This window comes from Triplophysa rosa, linkage group LG22 (assembly GCF_024868665.1).
Source record: "Triplophysa rosa linkage group LG22, Trosa_1v2, whole genome shotgun sequence".
In the NCBI taxonomy this organism is placed as follows: domain Eukaryota; kingdom Metazoa; phylum Chordata; class Actinopteri; order Cypriniformes; family Nemacheilidae; genus Triplophysa; species Triplophysa rosa.
The window spans coordinates 15,474,627-15,492,357 of record NC_079911.1 but is presented as its reverse complement, the minus strand read 5'-3'; the positions used below and the strand labels follow the sequence as shown (position 1 = coordinate 15,492,357).

The 17,731-nt window shown below is 38.5% G+C and overlaps 1 protein-coding gene across 1 annotated transcript; it reads left to right on the top strand.

Moving 5' to 3' along the window:
• Nucleotides 1-2,861: 2,861 nt before the first annotated feature.
• On the top strand, nucleotides 2,862-17,045 carry lg22h21orf91 (linkage group 22 C21orf91 homolog). Its single transcript, XM_057321672.1, has 5 exons — nucleotides 2,862-3,015; nucleotides 4,924-5,057; nucleotides 13,295-13,786; nucleotides 14,352-14,414; nucleotides 14,833-17,045. The coding sequence occupies exons 2-5, from the start codon at nucleotides 4,931-4,933 to the stop codon at nucleotides 14,997-14,999; spliced, it is 849 nt and encodes a 282-aa protein (XP_057177655.1). The 5' UTR covers nucleotides 2,862-3,015; nucleotides 4,924-4,930; the 3' UTR covers nucleotides 15,000-17,045.
• Nucleotides 17,046-17,731: the final 686 nt, after the last annotated feature.

The window sequence follows — 17,731 nt, the reverse complement described above, 5'->3', positions numbered from 1 at the left end:
ATAATGCACCTGTGAAATGGCCCTCATAACTAACAGTTTATGGACTTTGGGAAGGTCACTGTTACAATAACTTAAAGAGACAGACGAAGAAAGATGTCTAGGGTTCCTGCTCCTCTGTTAAACATGCATTGGCCAGGCAAGCAAGCACGGCACTTGTGGCCCGGATAATAAACTTCAGTGCCCGTTCTGTGATCTTATCGTGCTAAAAAGCTATTTAAAGGGAGTGTTCATTTCTTTTTATGTGTATAGTAGTACATGAAGTAAAGCATTTAAGCATTATAATACTTCGATACATCAACTGGCGAACGTGAATATTGTGTAAGCGTAAATGTCTGCAATATCTAATACGACCAGGGGGTGGCACCCAAAACCTATTTATCAATGCATGAAGTATCGCTGTGGTTGCCTAGCTTTGGCTTCATCTTTACTTCCTATCCATTGACATGTTCTTATCAACGGAAAGAAGTTGGAGATTAGTCGAGGGTTGGGTTTTTACAAAACCATCTGTAATACTGCTCATGACACAGTGGTCCTTTCCTCTAAATGCTTCCTAATAACGGCATTATTCTGAGATTATTTGCCAGAATGACTCCATCAAAGACAGTTATGCACATGGACAGAGAATGTGAATACGAGTGTGGATTTTGGCATGAATACCCTGAGACATACTCTCTAGGAGGATAACAGAGACAGTGAGTGCCAAATGAGGGGCATTTTTGTGCCATCAAGCAAACTAGCACACGATGAAAGCAAGCTATTTCTTTCCATGTCAATGTAAAATAGAGGCAGTAATGAAAGGAGAGAGAATAGCTGTGTTAATAAGGCATTTAAAGACACGTGAATGGCTTACAGTGTCGTTATAATGGTATGTATTAACCTTACAGCCTATAGACCCCTTTCTCGCCGGCGTCACGCTTATGTCACGGCATTAGCTGGATAGCTGAATGCAAAACAAAGGAAAAACTAATACAAACCAGCACAGATTCGGCTACATAAGGGGTTTAAAATATCATCTTGTCGTGTTGTTTAGTGCCACAACCGACAGAATACAGTCCAATTTGATATTTTAACACATTCCCCTGCCATTGTCAAGCAAAAACACTGACGACAGCTGTAGTTAAAACACAATAAAACGAGCGGACTGAACAAAAACGATCATTAAATAATGCTCGCGTTTCACTTCATAACAGTAACCTAAGATTAAAAAACTACTCTCTTTTGTTGTCGTGGATTATGATTTGGGTATGTGTCTAAAAATATCTCACGTATGCCTAAATCATAAACTGGGGAACAATGTTATTTTTCACATGGCGTTAACTTTTGAATGCATAGGATATGCTCGCTAACTTTGTTAGTTATACAACTAGCAGTCAACTATCGGCCAGAAACTAAACATAAAAGAAACTGTTTGTCATCTATTTTTAGTTGTCACACGTGCATTAGTACAAAGGGAGAGGGAACAGTGAGAAGGCTCATGTTATGTGTCAGGTTTGTGTTCAAGTAAATGCATTTGCTATCGTTTGCCACCGTTAGCACACGCAGGCATCTATAGATGTATACGCTCTCAGTTCAATCTTTACTATAAACGCTTGGTTTCTCTGTCTGGTAGGTGTAGATGTCAGGCCACTTAACTGGAGGTAATCATGTCAGTTCGTCTCTGGATTCATTGAGTGAGCGCGTACAGGTCGGCCAGATTCTTTGCGTTAAAGTAAACTTAAAAAAAAAAAACAATCGCGGTCCGAGACAGTGAGTGACATTGCATGTTAAAGTTTAATCAGATTTTCGTTCGAGTCATTCTCAAAAAGCAAGCAAACAAAGCGTGCTCCCTAGCATTAGTAATGTGGTCAGAGGGATCTCATCTTTCAGCCTCCAGCTAAGCTCCACCCACAATGACGCGTCACAATGTTTACTAACAGGAAAGGCGTCTATAGGTAGAATGATAATGGAAACTGATGCAGTGGATAGAGGAACGGAGAACCGAAAGCAACAGTGAATTGATTTGGTTTGCTGTCTCGTGACGTAGAGAGAAATTCCATTATGGCATTCCCCACTTGGGCAAAAGAAAAAATGCGATATAATGCGCTTATGTCAATAGCCTCTAACTGGTAACTTAATGTAAATAATAAATAAAAGAAAACTAAAGATACGCCTCTTGTTTATATTAGGTACATTTGTATATTTTGCAGTATAATGCACAGGGGAAATGTGGGACACCACTTGAATAATTACGCAGTAGCCTACGCATGCTAAAACGTTCTCAGATTCATTTATGACATGGTTAAGTTAATTGTCGTTGTGTGTGTATGTTTCGTCTGTGTTTTAAATTAGGAGTGCCATTTATTAACTTTTTTTAATCGGTCGATAATTACAAAATGTAATAATCAGCGCGTTATTACATCCGGTGTAAACATAACCAAAAATCCAAAGCAAATATATGTGCAGCCAAATGTTAAAAACTCCCGTTATAAAAGTAATGGTTCACGAGTGTAAAATTACCCTCACCCTCATTTTCTCCTCTACTGTTAGTGTAGACTCTATAATGACTAGCTTGTCCTCTCTGCATTGACGCACGACAAACTAGTAACAAACGTATGCGATCAGACATCGAAAAGATTAGTGATATAATTTTTTTGTTTGCCTTATTAAGGTACGTCATTATGTGAAACATATTTCAGAGACTTAACAAGTTTTATTAATAAAACAAATGGCAAAGTTATTTTGATTTTTGAATTACGTTCCTTACGTAGCACGAGAGCGCAATCTCGCAACCAATAAGAGGTGCAACTACTCAGCACGTGACTCTGCGTACGGCCAGCTCAAGTGGATCGTCTCTCTTCTATGAGCGCGGTCTTTGTCGTTGCTGTGCCTGTACTTGTAGTAGCTAACTGCTTGCTGTCCGCTTCAATAACAATACACCCGCCGTTCTAACAGCGTGGCTTGCCTCTAAGGTCAGCCAATTTCTGTGTCTTTTTTCCGGATTGTCTCGAAATTTCTTCTGACAACGTAACGCTTCAGGTAATATACGTTCATAACGTCTGCTGGCATCGTCCTTTTCACTAGATTGTGGTATTTTCAGCGGATTTTGTTGTTGTGAGGACAGAGGTAACGTTGACGTTACCGCACACGGGTAGATAACGGGTCCGCGCATCGTTCTGTTATTGATGGATTTAATCACGAAATGTTTTCAAAACTATGTTGTGTAACATTTTGTTAGTCCTGAATAAATGTAACTTGAAATGTTTTATTTAAGTTAAGTGGTGCTTGAAGCTTCGTTGCTGTTAACGTTACGCTAACTTCTTATCGCTTCAATCTGACTGGTTAAGATCATTGACATCGTATTAAATCCACTTTAGATCGTTAAACTGAGGTAAAAGGCCGCCTAAAATCTGGTGGTAGCTTTTGTTGAAATCTTCGTGTCTAATCTTAACATTAAGCTTTGACTTGGTAAATTACTCTTACGAAATTGACCATGGTTTTACTACAGTAACTAACCATAGTTTAACAATGATGTTTTGAGTAAAACTTTAGTGATTACAAATGCACCATTGCGGCACTTTAGTAGTCTTATTATAATCGTGATATTTGAAGAAAAACCAATTGTAATATGCCAAAAACATGGTTACTGTAACTTTACTATAATAAAACCATGGTTAATTTTAAGGATAGTCTTTTGATTCAAACCAACGTGTTGTAACGGTAACCCATTCACGTTTTTAGACTGGTTCAAGATACAAAGAGATGACAAAATAAACACATGGACTGTGTCTCAAACCCTAGAGTGCTTTCTAATTAGACAGCATGTTGAGTTGACTCCTAATGCACCTAGGTAGGCAGCATACTACGTTTTGGTCCAAAGCTGTGTATGTGATATTACCTAAACATTATGCTGTGAAACACTTTCATACTAAATGGAGTTAAACATGCACCCATGCCTGTCAGCAGTTCTTTGTTTTATCTGTGAAAAAAGAACTATATCTTATTGGGGCATCTCCAGTTTTACTTCAACTTGTCTGGACCTGTTGATGCAAAGTGAATAAGTTGATATTTTATGTTGTTCTCAACAAATCTGCAGAACTGGATTGGTCATGAAATATGTATTGTGCAATAGCAATAGTGCTGTGATGGAAAGAGCTTGTGATTTTCTGTGATTGTAACAATTTGCCCGCTCAACAAGTTGACATTCTGTAGGGGGGCTTTATGTAAGGCTTGACTAAAGGTAATTTAGTTGTGTAAACAAGGCACTTCAGTCTTTTGGCCTCACAGGAATCCAACTGGCTCTCGTGAAAGAGGCTTCTGTAAAACTGATTTATAATAGACCACGCTTAATTACAGAAACACAGCAATAAAGCCTCCAACTCCTGCTGTCTTCTCAATGTTTTTTCTTCTGTCTTGTTAATCTGATTTTGTTAGTGCATGTGTTTTCTCACTGTTGCATTGTCTTGCAGACCTCACTACTAATCTCTACTTTCTTGCCTGTGTTATGTTTAGGCTATTCATTAGACCAAACCACAAACAATTCAGTATTATTGGATAATATAATTATTATCTTAAATGTCCATTGTATGAAATTTAGTGGCGTCTAGTGGTAAAGTTTCAAATTGCAACCAATGGCTCACTCCACCGCTCGCACTGCATAATATAGCGCCCCTAAAAACATAACACTTCATTATGTAAAGTCTTTATACACCTCTAAAGACACAGTTATGTATATTATATTGCATTTCTGTCAATAGATTGTCCAAAAACTTACACATTGGACCTTTAATTCAATACTGATGGCAGTATATGTCATTCTCAAGATTATAAGCAGTTGTTTATGGATGGATTATTATTTCCTTTTTTTATCATTTTGTGACCCGAGTTTATTTTAAAAGAATTTTAGGGTGAAGTTTAACTATTTGTAAACTTCTGTTTGCTTGGCAGAAGCAGCATGGAAGAAGAGGAACACTTTGTAAACATAGACCTGAACGATGACAACATCTGCAGCATCTGTAAGATAGAGACGGACACAGGAACACTTTCCTTCTGCCATGTTTGCTTTGAGCTGAGCATAGAGGGTAAGAATGTGTGTTGTGATAATAAGCATATAATGTTTTAAAACCTGTACGACATTTAAATGTGTAAAGCCTTCCCACTCCGTCCATCCATTTTCCACTTATTCTTCGATAATTGGGTCTTCTGTTCCTTCAATTTATGTGCTGCTCAAAAAATTTACCGAAGTGTTTGAAGTGCCTTTTCGGCATCTAATTGATGTTCAGCCTATTAAGGCTGGAGGAGCCATATCATAGCTGGAGTTTTTGTTCTGTGCAGTTGTCATTTTTGCGCTGAACGGTCCCTAAAGAGCACTTCGAGAGAGCGTTACGAATAGTTTAATGTTTTGTTATTGCTGGAAGTAGTCGTCTTGGGCATGAAGAATTTTCTTTGGAATCAAATGGCTTTCTTTGGAGTCGTTTGCTTGAGGTCACTCAGGGAACACATTTTAAGGTTGAACGAACTGTATGACTGGTATGAGTTCAAGGAATTTTATAGGAAAATAATTTTTCCAAAGATTTCAGTCGCTCTCTCCGTCTGCCATTTGTCAAACAGAATTACACACTTCACCTCTAAAAGATAAAATTGGCATTCTGGTCTGTTGTGCTTTCAATTTGTATTTTTTGTGTCCTGTCCTGTAAAATATAGGCCTGCACGTTAGTTATGTGATTGCGGGATCAATGGCCAATCTAGGTCGGATTGTCAAAGCGTGACTGGTGGATTCTGTTACATGGGAAACAATGCATCAAGTGCATTTGTAACATAAGGTGTGTGCACGTGTGTGAGTTGTGTCGAAAAGATGTTTGTGCAACAGAGTGTGGCGTACAAGCGATGTCTCTTGAGTCCACCACACCAGCTGTCAAAAACCTGAAGTGAAATTTATTCAGCTTGTTTCCTTCTCTTATTGATTCTGTTTATTTGAGTTGTTTATAAATAAATCCTACCTGGTCCCTAAATCCACTAGAATTTTCATGTCACGTTTTCAGAGGAATTCAGACGGTCCCAAAAAATTCCACGCCCGTTCAACTAAATGTTCCTTTTTGTAACCCGTTCTGTGATTTATCTTCTTATCTGTGACGCGCATAATCCCGGTTTACGAAACGTCTGGATGTTGAGGCGAAGCACAGCGTCTGTGACTCCAGCGCAATGGACCGCTCACAGCACTGAGCTCATGAATTAGACACGCTGAATATTCATGCCAGCAACAGACTGTTACAGCTCTTGAATATTTAACAGAAGAGAGAAAAGATCAGGCAGCCCATGGTCGTGAGCCGAGGGTAGCTGTGTAGAGCACCGGGTAGAGCACCAATTGGCATGTGAACTGACCTCTCGGCACACGCTTACAGGTCATCTTGTCTGATTTGCACACAGTAATTATTTACCCTCTTACAGTAGAATCGAACGATACAGGCCGTGGGTGCACAAACACAAGCTGACTGAGCATGTTCAGACCTGAACGAACACCCACGCACCTGCTCGCACACCTGCATTACCCTAAGACAACATCCGGCTTAGTAGATGAAAGTTTGTTCGTTTCTCAACGTTTGTTTTGTTTTAGACTAATTTTGTAGTCCGTTTTCATGTGCCCTGCAAAGTGAGTATATGTCTGGTTGTTTTTGTTGACCCGGATGTTTTGGATCTAAGTATAGGTATCAGAAGAGGTGCTTGTTGTGGCTATTTTTACCGTGTGCTGTGTGGCATTGCCGGGCGGTTCTGCTTTTCTGGTTCCTAAAAGCATTCTTGAAGCAGAGAGAAACAGACAAAAACAGAGAGAAACATGCTTTTATATCTGTACATGAATGTTGAGAACATACAGACAGGAAGTCACTTTCAGAGTTAAACGTTTCCTCTAGCATCTAAAGAAATAGATTTGAGCCAATGTAATAAACAGGGTAAAAATAGCGTGCAAGAATGTATGTTTTGGGTTTGTTTTCACTTGCTGAAGAATGTTTAATTGACGTTTGAGAGTGTTTGTTTAGGCTGTTTGTTGTGTGTTCTTCATGCGTTTTCTAGTTTTAGGGTAAGGCTGCATTTTTCTTCAGCCCATACCAAAATATCTCAATATTCCATTTTTATGGTGTCATGGATATGCATGCTTTTTTGTACATTTCAGAAATGAGGAATTAGCAGATATTAAACTTGAACTGGAAAGCAAACAACATTGCCCCCATTGATTTCCATTGTATGGACACAAAACCACTGAGACATTTCTCAAAACATCTTCTGTGTTCCGGTCATATACAAATTGTAGTTTTTGCGTGAACTATCCCTTTAAAGTCTAAGCTAAAGTAATAGTGATGTTTGTTTATGCACATTATTTCAAGGTCACTGTTTAATTTATTTTATATAGCTCTCACTCACTCTTGCAAGAATACATGTATTCTATTGGCTCTTGGGAAAGACCTTGAGTCTGGCTGTGTGCTGGCTGCTCTGAGAGCAGATCTCCCAGTACTAACAATCTCTCCGTGACAGACACAGTCTCTTATCCTCTTACGTAAGACCAGTGGAGTCTGTGCGTGCGCATGCTTGCGTCAGCCGAGGGCAGACACGGATAACAGAATATTTCTGATGCTCTAAAGAATGAATACAACACTGAACCTCTGTGTGTGGGATGTTTGTGTTTGGCACATGCTTTTATGTACATGAGAGATTGAGATGCTTTGTGTGTTAGATGTAATTTTGTGTGAACTCTTGACCCCTGAAGGTAAGCGAGAAGGTGTAAAGTTGTGAGTATGGTTTGCATGGTGGATCAATGCAGATTTGCTGACCTGGCCCGCTTGCCTGCGGCTAGCAAGCTGTGAGTTTTCCATTTCAGTAATGCTTTTCCATGCTCCAGTCATCAGCAGCTTTCAGCAATATTTCCATCCTTGAAATAGGAAACATTATGGAAAACATTTCTCTATACATAATGTTGGATGACAGTTATGGTGTTACCTTCATAAATTCTCACAGCAGTTTAGAGATCATATTTGTAGTCAGTTTATAGGATCTCGCACATGGCAAACTTTTCAAACTCTTCATGTGTGGTGTTTGTAGATGTTCGCACTTCGGTCGTAACAGGAATTCAATTCATCAATGTGGACCCAACCTTTGTATTCTTTTTCTTTAAGAAACACAAGTACTGTACGTATCGGTGTGCTTTTAAAGATATCAAAGCAAGAGTCTCGAGGTGAAAGAAAACACTGATGAGACAATGAGACTTTCTGAGCTGCTTGACACAGTCTGTGAAACCAGTAATATTTTGTTGTGTAGCATGTGCGAGAAGGTCACTGCTTTTAAACCCTTGCAGCGACCAAAACTATCGCGCAACCATTTCAATGACTGCAGCTGTTTGACTGCGCTCCGACTTTAGCCTTGAGGTGCTAAAGTCAAGGTTTCAGTGTTCTTACTTCATCTAAGGACACACAAGGCAGAAGTAGCCCACGTGTGTCAACTGACCCCCGTGAGACTAACAGGAAGATGGGGTTGCATGGTTAATTCAGCGGGTGAATCATTTGTATTATTTCTCAATATGACAGTCAGAATAAGGAAGCATTTATCATCTATTAAAATGCACAATCATAGTTGGATTTTTTTAACTACAATTATAACGTCAAGTGTTGTGGCAATTGATTCAGATGTGAATGAACAGCCTGTTTATCTAAAGTGGAAAACAACAGACTGGAACGGTGATTGAATGGAACGATGAAAAAGGCGAGTGACATAGATTATACTTGATAAGATTACTGTTTCCATGACAGCGACCTCCATCACCCGCGGCAGATCGGCTAATCTTTGGCACTGTTTTAGTTACAATAGTTACAAGGTTTACAAGGACTCTTCTTCTTGTCTCAATATCTGTTTTTGTTGTCATTCTTGGCCAGACTCAGTTGTTGGTCAGCGCAGAGTGTACACACAAGCACCATCGAGCAGAACAGACCACAGAACAGTCATTCCCCGTCTGATTTCTAACATAAGCACTGGAGGGAAGTGATACAGAAATCAGTTGTTTGTAAACTGACACAGATTTAGTCTTTGCCAGTGTCTCTGAAGTGCACGGCGGTATTTGTTTGAAATGATTTTTATAGGGTTTATTTCTATTCTGTTGACTTTATTATGATCACGTGTTTTTATTTTTTAGCTTGTCATCAACTTTGCTATAATGTTTCATAATGGTTGTGACATGCTGTGAAGAAAGTGCGATGGTCTGATACGTTTGTTTGTGAATCTTATCATCTACATGTATTTATTTTGACACCATGTCTACAACAGACCTTACATGGACATCAGTAATCTAATTATTTGCCTCATTCTGAGTACGACATTATTAAGATTAAGGTGTTTACATGAGTTGCTTTAAGAATATAATAACATACATTTTACGTCCCCACGTGACACTGTCCAACGTTCCCTCCAGAACGCCATTCCTGCTCTTACGGCCATCAAGGCACTTCATAATATCAATTTCTTTAAGAATTGTTAACATTATCCTCGTTTCCCATTCGGAAAACAAGCTTTGAAGCCATGCTCTTTTGTTTGCCGTCAAACAGTTGACCACTGCCTTGTGAATCCTGTCGCAAAGTGCCGCGAAAAGTCCTACACGCCGGTAATAATAGCTGTGTCTCGTTTCGTAAGGCTGCGTCCTTGTGTCCTCCAGAGGTATCATCCTCTAAAGGATGCGGTATACGGAGGATTCTCAACTTAGAATTAAATGGGACATCCTTCGTAGGACATACTGGTAGAAAAGGAAACAGGAAGTACCACGTTGCTATGGCAACATGTTGCTCTCGCACACCTGTCAAATTAATTAAAATGATTTCTACATGATTTAAGAGGTATAAGTTGGTTACTTTCTACACTAAACAATGCCAAAAGAGTTAAACAAATAATTTTTTTTTGCCTTACTGTTTCAAAACGTTTCAAAATCACTAAACACTTGTAAACCTATTTACTGCATATGCCTGCTAAGATTAAAAAAACGTGACATTTAAACACCACATATTTGATTGAATGTGCAGCTGTTGCCCTTAATTCAAATAACAGACGTTGGCCGACGCAGAGAATTGTGGGTTATCTCTAGCAACGAAAGATACAGCTCATGTGTCCTCCGAATTCCTGTCAAAGAAGGTCGCATTTGAAGGGTGCCTCTGGAGAGTCCTACCTGATTTTATGAAACGAGACAGCCTCGATGACGTAGCAGGCTTCAAATGAGACCTCCGGAGGACGCAGCCTTCCGAAACGAAACGCAGCTAATGTCTTGTCTATACTTCACTTCGATAATGCGGCTAAAATAGGAATACTCCACACGTCTTAATTCGATTTTTGTTTACTACGATTATGACTTTAGACGGATAAAGGTAATCAAAAAGCTCTGTTTACATGGTACATTCTTAAACAGAGTATTGTCTTAATTGTGTTAATATTGGAATATTGTTGTCCAGCTGATAACATGTAAGGTCATGTAAACGCGTAAAGCGGTTTTCGTCTATCGGGGAAAGCTTGTAAACGGCGTAAGCAAAATCCGCTCAGCAGAGGTAATCTTTTGCACATTACTCCGATTTTGCATTGAATGTAAACGCCTTTACTGGTTTTCTCTCAGTTTTGTTTATGTGGACATGTCTGAGAACGCAATAGTAAAGGTCTCAAACGGAAGCTACAGTAAAATAGAGCATAAAAGTCCGCTCTCAAATCATGCAGTTGATGTAGAAATGGCAAAATGAAAAACTATTATTGTATATGCAGGAACTGCGGACATGAGAAGAGATATAAAATACAGCTTTTGACCGATTTACTGCGGCATTTTTAACTAGATGGACTATCAATGGTGACGTCACTGCACGCAAGAAACCTGGCAAGTCTCAAACTTCTATGTAAACAGGTTTTTTTGTGTAAACGGGTATTTTTGTGTAGCCGGTTTATTGATATGCATGTAAACACGTGAAAACGGTTTTATTTTATAAGCTGATTTTTGAAAGATATCCGTTTATTTTGTGCATGTAAACGCACTCAGTGACGCAGTCTACATTGGTAGAGGCCGATGTGTAGTGACAGGCCTTCAGCTGATTGCCGTTTCATTATATTCAGGCTCATTGCTGGATAATAAAAAAACACAAATCAATCCATTTAATGAATGATAAGGAATATGAAAACGTCAAACTCGCCTCAACTCTATCAGTCACAGATTCTTATGTCTCTTGTGTTTGTTTGCCGTCTCAGTTTTGATTTCTGGGTCTTATAGGGGTCCTGGGAGACACTGGGTTTAAAAAAGTTTAAAGTGCTTGGAACACTTTGTACTCTTATTCCCTCTCAGAGCGAGTCCTCCGTGTGCGTATGCAATTTTAAACTTCAATTCCCCTATTTATAAAAGCGTCTAAGTGTTCTTTCCTGTTATTCAGACTTCACTGTGAAGTGCAGGAAATTGGTTTATCGTAAGACGCAGAACGATTTTGGCTTTGGCCACACTGTCTTCTCCCCCACTGCTTGAAGCTGTTCTACTTAAGTCAAGCTCAACCAAACCCCTAAGGGCTTCTGCTTAATGTTACACATTGTTGCAGACATTACAGGAAATAAACCATGTTTGTGGCGACAAGTTAGTCCGTGCAGACTAACCTTGAAAGTAAATGAAACGACCTGTCTCTCAGCGCTGACTAATTCAACGGTTTATGACCACACACATCTGTGAGGTCTTAAATAAGCGCGTGCGTGTCACACCCGCAAAAGGCTTAAATACAGACTGCTGTTTGGTATGATTATAACTCACACGACGTGTTTGAACAAAACTGAGCTCATACAGGAATGGCACATCCTTACGCGAAATGCACAGAGGCATCCGGCAGCGCTAGTGTTGTATTGTGTTTGATTTGTTCTTGGCCTACTTTGAAACTACTTGAAACAGAGCAAGAACACTACTTAAAAGCTGAGTTGTTCTTGCTCTGTTATGAAAGGACATATTGAAAACAGGAAGTTGGGATTATATCAGGCACTCTGTGATGGAGTGATATGTTTTTTATTATTCATTTTTCGTGATTCCTCCAAGATTTTATATGTAGCTACTGTTTAAAGACTTTTTTTAACTTTCTGTTCTTGAGAAGAGATTTCCCTTGAGTTTCATACATAAATAAAACCGATATATTTAGGACACTTGCTAAAATCTGCATATGAAGAGTTTGGTTCCAAAACGCTATAAATCCATTTGGATTAATTTGAGTAAAAATGTGTTTTCTTTACAAAGAAAGTGGCAAGATGAAAACCACTATTTTCTGTTTCAAAGTTTCAAATAGCATCTTTAGGTTCTAGTAACATAAAAAATTCAAATCCAGATTTTGATTTTAAAAGATTTATTATAAAAACTGATCATTTCCCCCCCAAAATGCAATAAATCCATAACAATTTGTTTTTCAAAATGCAACAAATCCATTGAATCAATATAAAGGTTACTGTTGAAAATACACAACAAAGTGAGTTGATCCACACATGACAGCCTCTGAACTCAATACAATACTAATCTTACATACAGGCACTGGACTAAAAATACATTCAATCAGTCATCGCTCCTAAAATGAATTCAACGGGTCTTTTTAATGCTATAAAATAGTGCCTCGTCTTCTTAATCTCCTCGCGTAAATGATTAGATTTCGATGGCTTACGTTTCTCCCCCACGGCAGAAACCAGCACAGGTTCATCAATGCCGTCAAAATTATTCATTTTTTTGTTTGTTTGTTGAACACAAAGTACAAAGTAGATCAGGGAAACCATTAGCCGACTGTATTCAGAGCGCCGCCATTACTGTTTACACAATGGTGTGCTGTGATTGGTTGAGCGGATATATTGCATTCTGCAGAGAAGTGAGACTGGCGTATATTGCGGTTTGAAAAAAAGGGAGAAAACATGACAGAATAACACTGTGGTTAATTATACGTGTAATGTGGTTAATTATACGTGTAATGCTTGAAAAGTAAATAAAATAAATAAATAAAAAAAATGACAGAATAACACTGCGGATATCGCATTTTGCGTAAAATATAAAAGTGACATTTCAATACCGACCTGATACAATACTGATTTTGGCAGAAACTCTTTTTTTTTTTAATGGCGTTTATCGCGTTTGGAACCAAACTCTGTACTTAGCTATTTTTCTCTCTGAATTTCTCGCATACATACACGAAAACAGATATTTCAGAAAATCTCATTTCAATGCTGCCACAATCCTAAAAGATTTCAGTCAGTAAACTTGTCAAAAAGACCAGAGATCTAAAAATCCTGTTTTTGTATCTGTTCATGACAGGCGTATCCAGTGCCACCCTGTTGCACTCCAAATCTCTACGTGGGCATAGGGACTGCTTCGAGAAGTACCATCTCATCGCCAACCAGAAGCTCTCCCACGCCAAGGCCTCCCACAGTGCGTACGAGGGCGTGAAACGGGCCTTGAGCCAGCGAATCGACCGCATTATACAGTACGCGCAGAACAGAGACTCCATATCCGCAGAGTCACCTGGGCGCTGGGGGCCCAAACAGATTATGTGCCACACCCAACAAGGCGGAAGAAAGCTCGTGCCCCAATCTGAAGCCCAGGTGCCGCGCTACTCTCCACGATGGGCTGAGGAGGCATCAAAGGCCGAGTCAGAATATGGTAAAACCATGCTAGACTGCCACTCCGCTGAGGAGCTTGGTCTCGGCCTACTGCATCAGGGACTGTGGGCCGGAGAGAGACGGGAACAGAAGAAACAGCAGGATACTGCCAGACAGAGGAGACGCATGGGACACGGTCGAGAAGAATGTAAGTTATGGAGACTATCTGTATGTATTTATATATATGTACGTGTGTGTGTGTGTGTGTGTGTGTGTGTGTGTGTGTGTGTAAACTGATATCATCTAACTATAGCACCAGGCTCAGTTTAATTCCCATGGTAATATCTCGGAAAAAGTAAGGGAGAGAGACAGGAAAATTTCATCAGGTGTGATCGATATCTTCAGCATTAGGGCTTTTATCTTTTATTAGGATGCTTTGTATCTCACTATCTTTCCCATCAGTCCAGTACACAAAACACCAATGAACGACTAAGGTCACACTCTACACCTCAATTTGCTTTTCCCCTCTCCTCTGCATCCCTTTATCTCCTCCAAAGAAATGTTGCGTTCTTTTATGAACAGAATACATCATCAGGGTCGCGCCACATGCCTTTCAAAGCTGCCCGAGCTGAACTGAATGCGTCTCAAGGACTCTTGTGAAGTCATCTAGCTTTTAGCTCCGGCAGGAGATGTTCTTGTCAATTTATGCTTTATTGACAAAGGTGATTTTTATCCCTGCTATCTAAAGGTCATTGGTTGTCTTTCACTTTCAGTGGTGAGGATGAGTGTGGATGAGCTTCGACAGTTGAACGAGCAGCTGCGTCTACAGATACAAAGTGAGTTGTCAACAATAAACCTTAAACCTGTTTAAAGGAACTATTCACCCAAAAATCAAAATAGAAGTCAATACTTCCAATACCGGAATTGGCGTTGTGTGAAATATTGTGGATAACTTTTTATCTTAAAGCCATAGTCCATATTTTTTGGGGGGTTAGGAATAGACATAAACAACAACAAAAATCTGTGTTAAAACTGTCTCCGTATTCTTCTCAGATTCACAATCATTAGTCATAATTTAATGTAATTTGAGTTAAATCCATGTAAAGTAACCTGCAAATTCAAGTTTCAAACAGAGATAAAGAGACAAAAGTTGCAGATTGAATCTTAATTGTTAGATTAATAATTCTAATTTATCATATAGATTTATATGATGCATCTTGTAAATCCCTTTCTCTCTCTCTCTGTTGCTGTTAGATGTGTTTGAAGAGCTCTCCGTAGCTGTCCAGGAGAAGGACTCTCTTTCATCAGAGCTGCACGTGCGACACGTAGCCATCGAGCAACTCTTCAAAAACTGTGCCAAGCTGCCGTGGCTTCAGATCGGGAGAGCGGGGATCAAAGCTACAAACAGCCCTGTGGAATGAGAGCTTGTGGGGACACCGGAGACTCTTAACTCCCGGACCATAGTTCCACGAGAACTCCCTTTGGAGATCACTCCTGGACTAATGGGAAACGCACTATTTCTAAAGTGTGCTCATGAGAATTTGAGGTCATGCTCAAGGTGGCTTCTGAGTTTTATGCAGAACTTGAAATAGAAAGGTGTTATGGACTTTGGAAGTTGAAAAGTGATGCAGTGTTTTGGCGTGTCCAAAGTGTTTCTATGCAGACTGAGGTGTTTTTTTTACTTATAGCCTATTTTTGTTTCCCTTTTCTTTCTGTTCTGGTTATATTTTGTGTCTTGTGTAATTCTCTTAAATCACGGTTTACACTTTACATTTGGGGTGGTTTATAGACTTGAATTAGTCTGACAACCTTCCTATTGCACATCTGTGCTTGCTGATTGGCTGTGGTGTTGCTGTGGTAACTGTTGCTTAGTTAACAGATTTATCCTCCCTCTGCTTATTGTAGTGGAACTTATTAATGACTGAGGAGCAGGTGGGGTTGTTCCATTGCTCCAAGATATAGTTCACTGTCATGCCGAGGTCTTACATGAATCTTGTTTGTTTACGTTAGTTTTCACTCTGAAAGCTAAACAACATGGTGCTAGTGTTTAGCTTGGGTGACTTGTTAACATTTTACAGGTGCTTTCGCCCCATCAAACAGTCGTTTTATGGATGAATGCTTGCGAATTTGGTAGAAAAATTACATTTGGGACCGTTCTGCTCGTCGCTTGATCTGATGTCAAAGAAATAGATTACCCAAAAATGAAGTTTGTCATGTCACCCTCATGTCATTCCAAACTCTCATGACTTCCTTCAGTGAAGCACGAAAGGAGATGTTATACTGGATGTTACGCACACACGCTTTCTTTGGAAGAAAGAAAGTTACAGAGGTTTGGAATGACATGGTGGGTACCTGAGTAAATTTGTATGTTAATATAAAATAGCCCTTTAAGCACAGATTTAAAGCCTAAACTTGGCTTACATTTTTTTATTAATTTGTAATAATATTGAAACAATATCTTCAACCAGCTGAAGAAAGAAAACTTAACCAAAGCAATTGTTACTTTAAAGTAACTATTTCAGTATTTATTTTGGTTGAACAGTTGTTTGCTTTACAAATATTTTAAACCAGATGTGCTCACTAATGGATTGTGTATGGTGCACCAGTTTTGTCAGTATCCCCATTCCTAATTTAATGCTTTTCTTATTTTTGAGTGGCTTGTTTTTCCTATATGTTGTGTATACAATGTTTTTGCTGTGTTTGGGATATGCACATAATCTGACAAAAGAATGGGGGAAATGTTACTTTCAGATCAGACTCTATTGCCATCTGGTGGGCTTTCGGAGAATCAACTCTTTCTGCCCATTTCCTGCCGTATGCATGGCTCACTGTCCTGATATCTCAAATCTTAGTTAAAAAAAAGTTGCATTACTTTTAAGAGATCAGCTAGTTATATTTGAATTATCTGTTCTCTTTATAAGAGATACTAGTTTACCTGACCCCTCTGGGGTTTCTATGACAAAGTTTTTTTAAATATGTTATTTTTAATGAGTGAAATCATGTAATGTATTCTGTCAATCTGGATATGGCCGGCGAGGTACAGTTGTCCTCTTATCGTGCCAGCGGGATGTAATGATGGATGAAGCAATATGTCCTTGAAGTGTGTTTTTCTTCCTTTGTGCAGTTTTTTTATGGTTTGCTTGGTTCATTTCAGATACAGGAGTTAGAAAAATAAATTGAGTGCACTGCCCAAATGACTTTATTCTGTTCCTGCAGAGAAGAGCAATACAAATTGCAAGGCAGGCCATGAATTTAAATGTTGAATTGTTTATGTTAGTGTAAATTATGTGTTGATCATTCTTTATTCATTGCTTGTACTATTGTTTTGCCATTTTAAAAGATTATTTTCTTTTTCAGTTGCTTGCATTATGTGACATTTCAAAGGATGTATTCAATTCTTTTTTTAGCTTTCCATAGTGTAAAAGAATTTTGTTTGTTGTGATGTGCACATTTTATTTAAAGTATTAAATAAAATATTTTTCCTAAATTTACGTGTGATCTTTTTTCTTTCACAATTTCATAATTTACTAGTTTACAATGCCTAATATGACAGTGTTGAAAATATACCCTAAATTGGTAAACGGATGTGAAAACCTTTTAGGTCTTATATTTTAAATGCCTCTATGGAAAGATCTTAATTGATATTAATTTTATTAAGAATATATGAAGAGTTTGGTTCCAAAATGAGATATCTCATTTATGATAGAGATCTCATGTTTTTTTATTGTGCAGTCCAATTAATATCAATAAAACTGCAGTTGACCATAATAACTAAACATAAATACAGCTAACTAACACAATAAAACAAAATAACAAAATAAAAAACGTGATTTTTGAGATGTTTTAAAAACTGAGTTATCTCATTTTGGAACCAAACTCTTCATATGTATGTGTACTTCAAGTAGGCCTAATGCACACTAGCACTGGGCCTATAAAGCACAATATAATTGTAATGAAGTATTATTATTATTATACTCCCATTCTAGTTACTTCTAAGGCTTTTTTTATGTTAACCTAAATCAATTTGAATGTTTTCTTGGTAAAGTTAATAGCATTTTGGCATCTTTTGTCACCTTATTCGATTCACTTCGGGGTTGATAAGGGTCTGTCAATAAAATATATCATAAAAATAAAATCACAAATATTATCACTA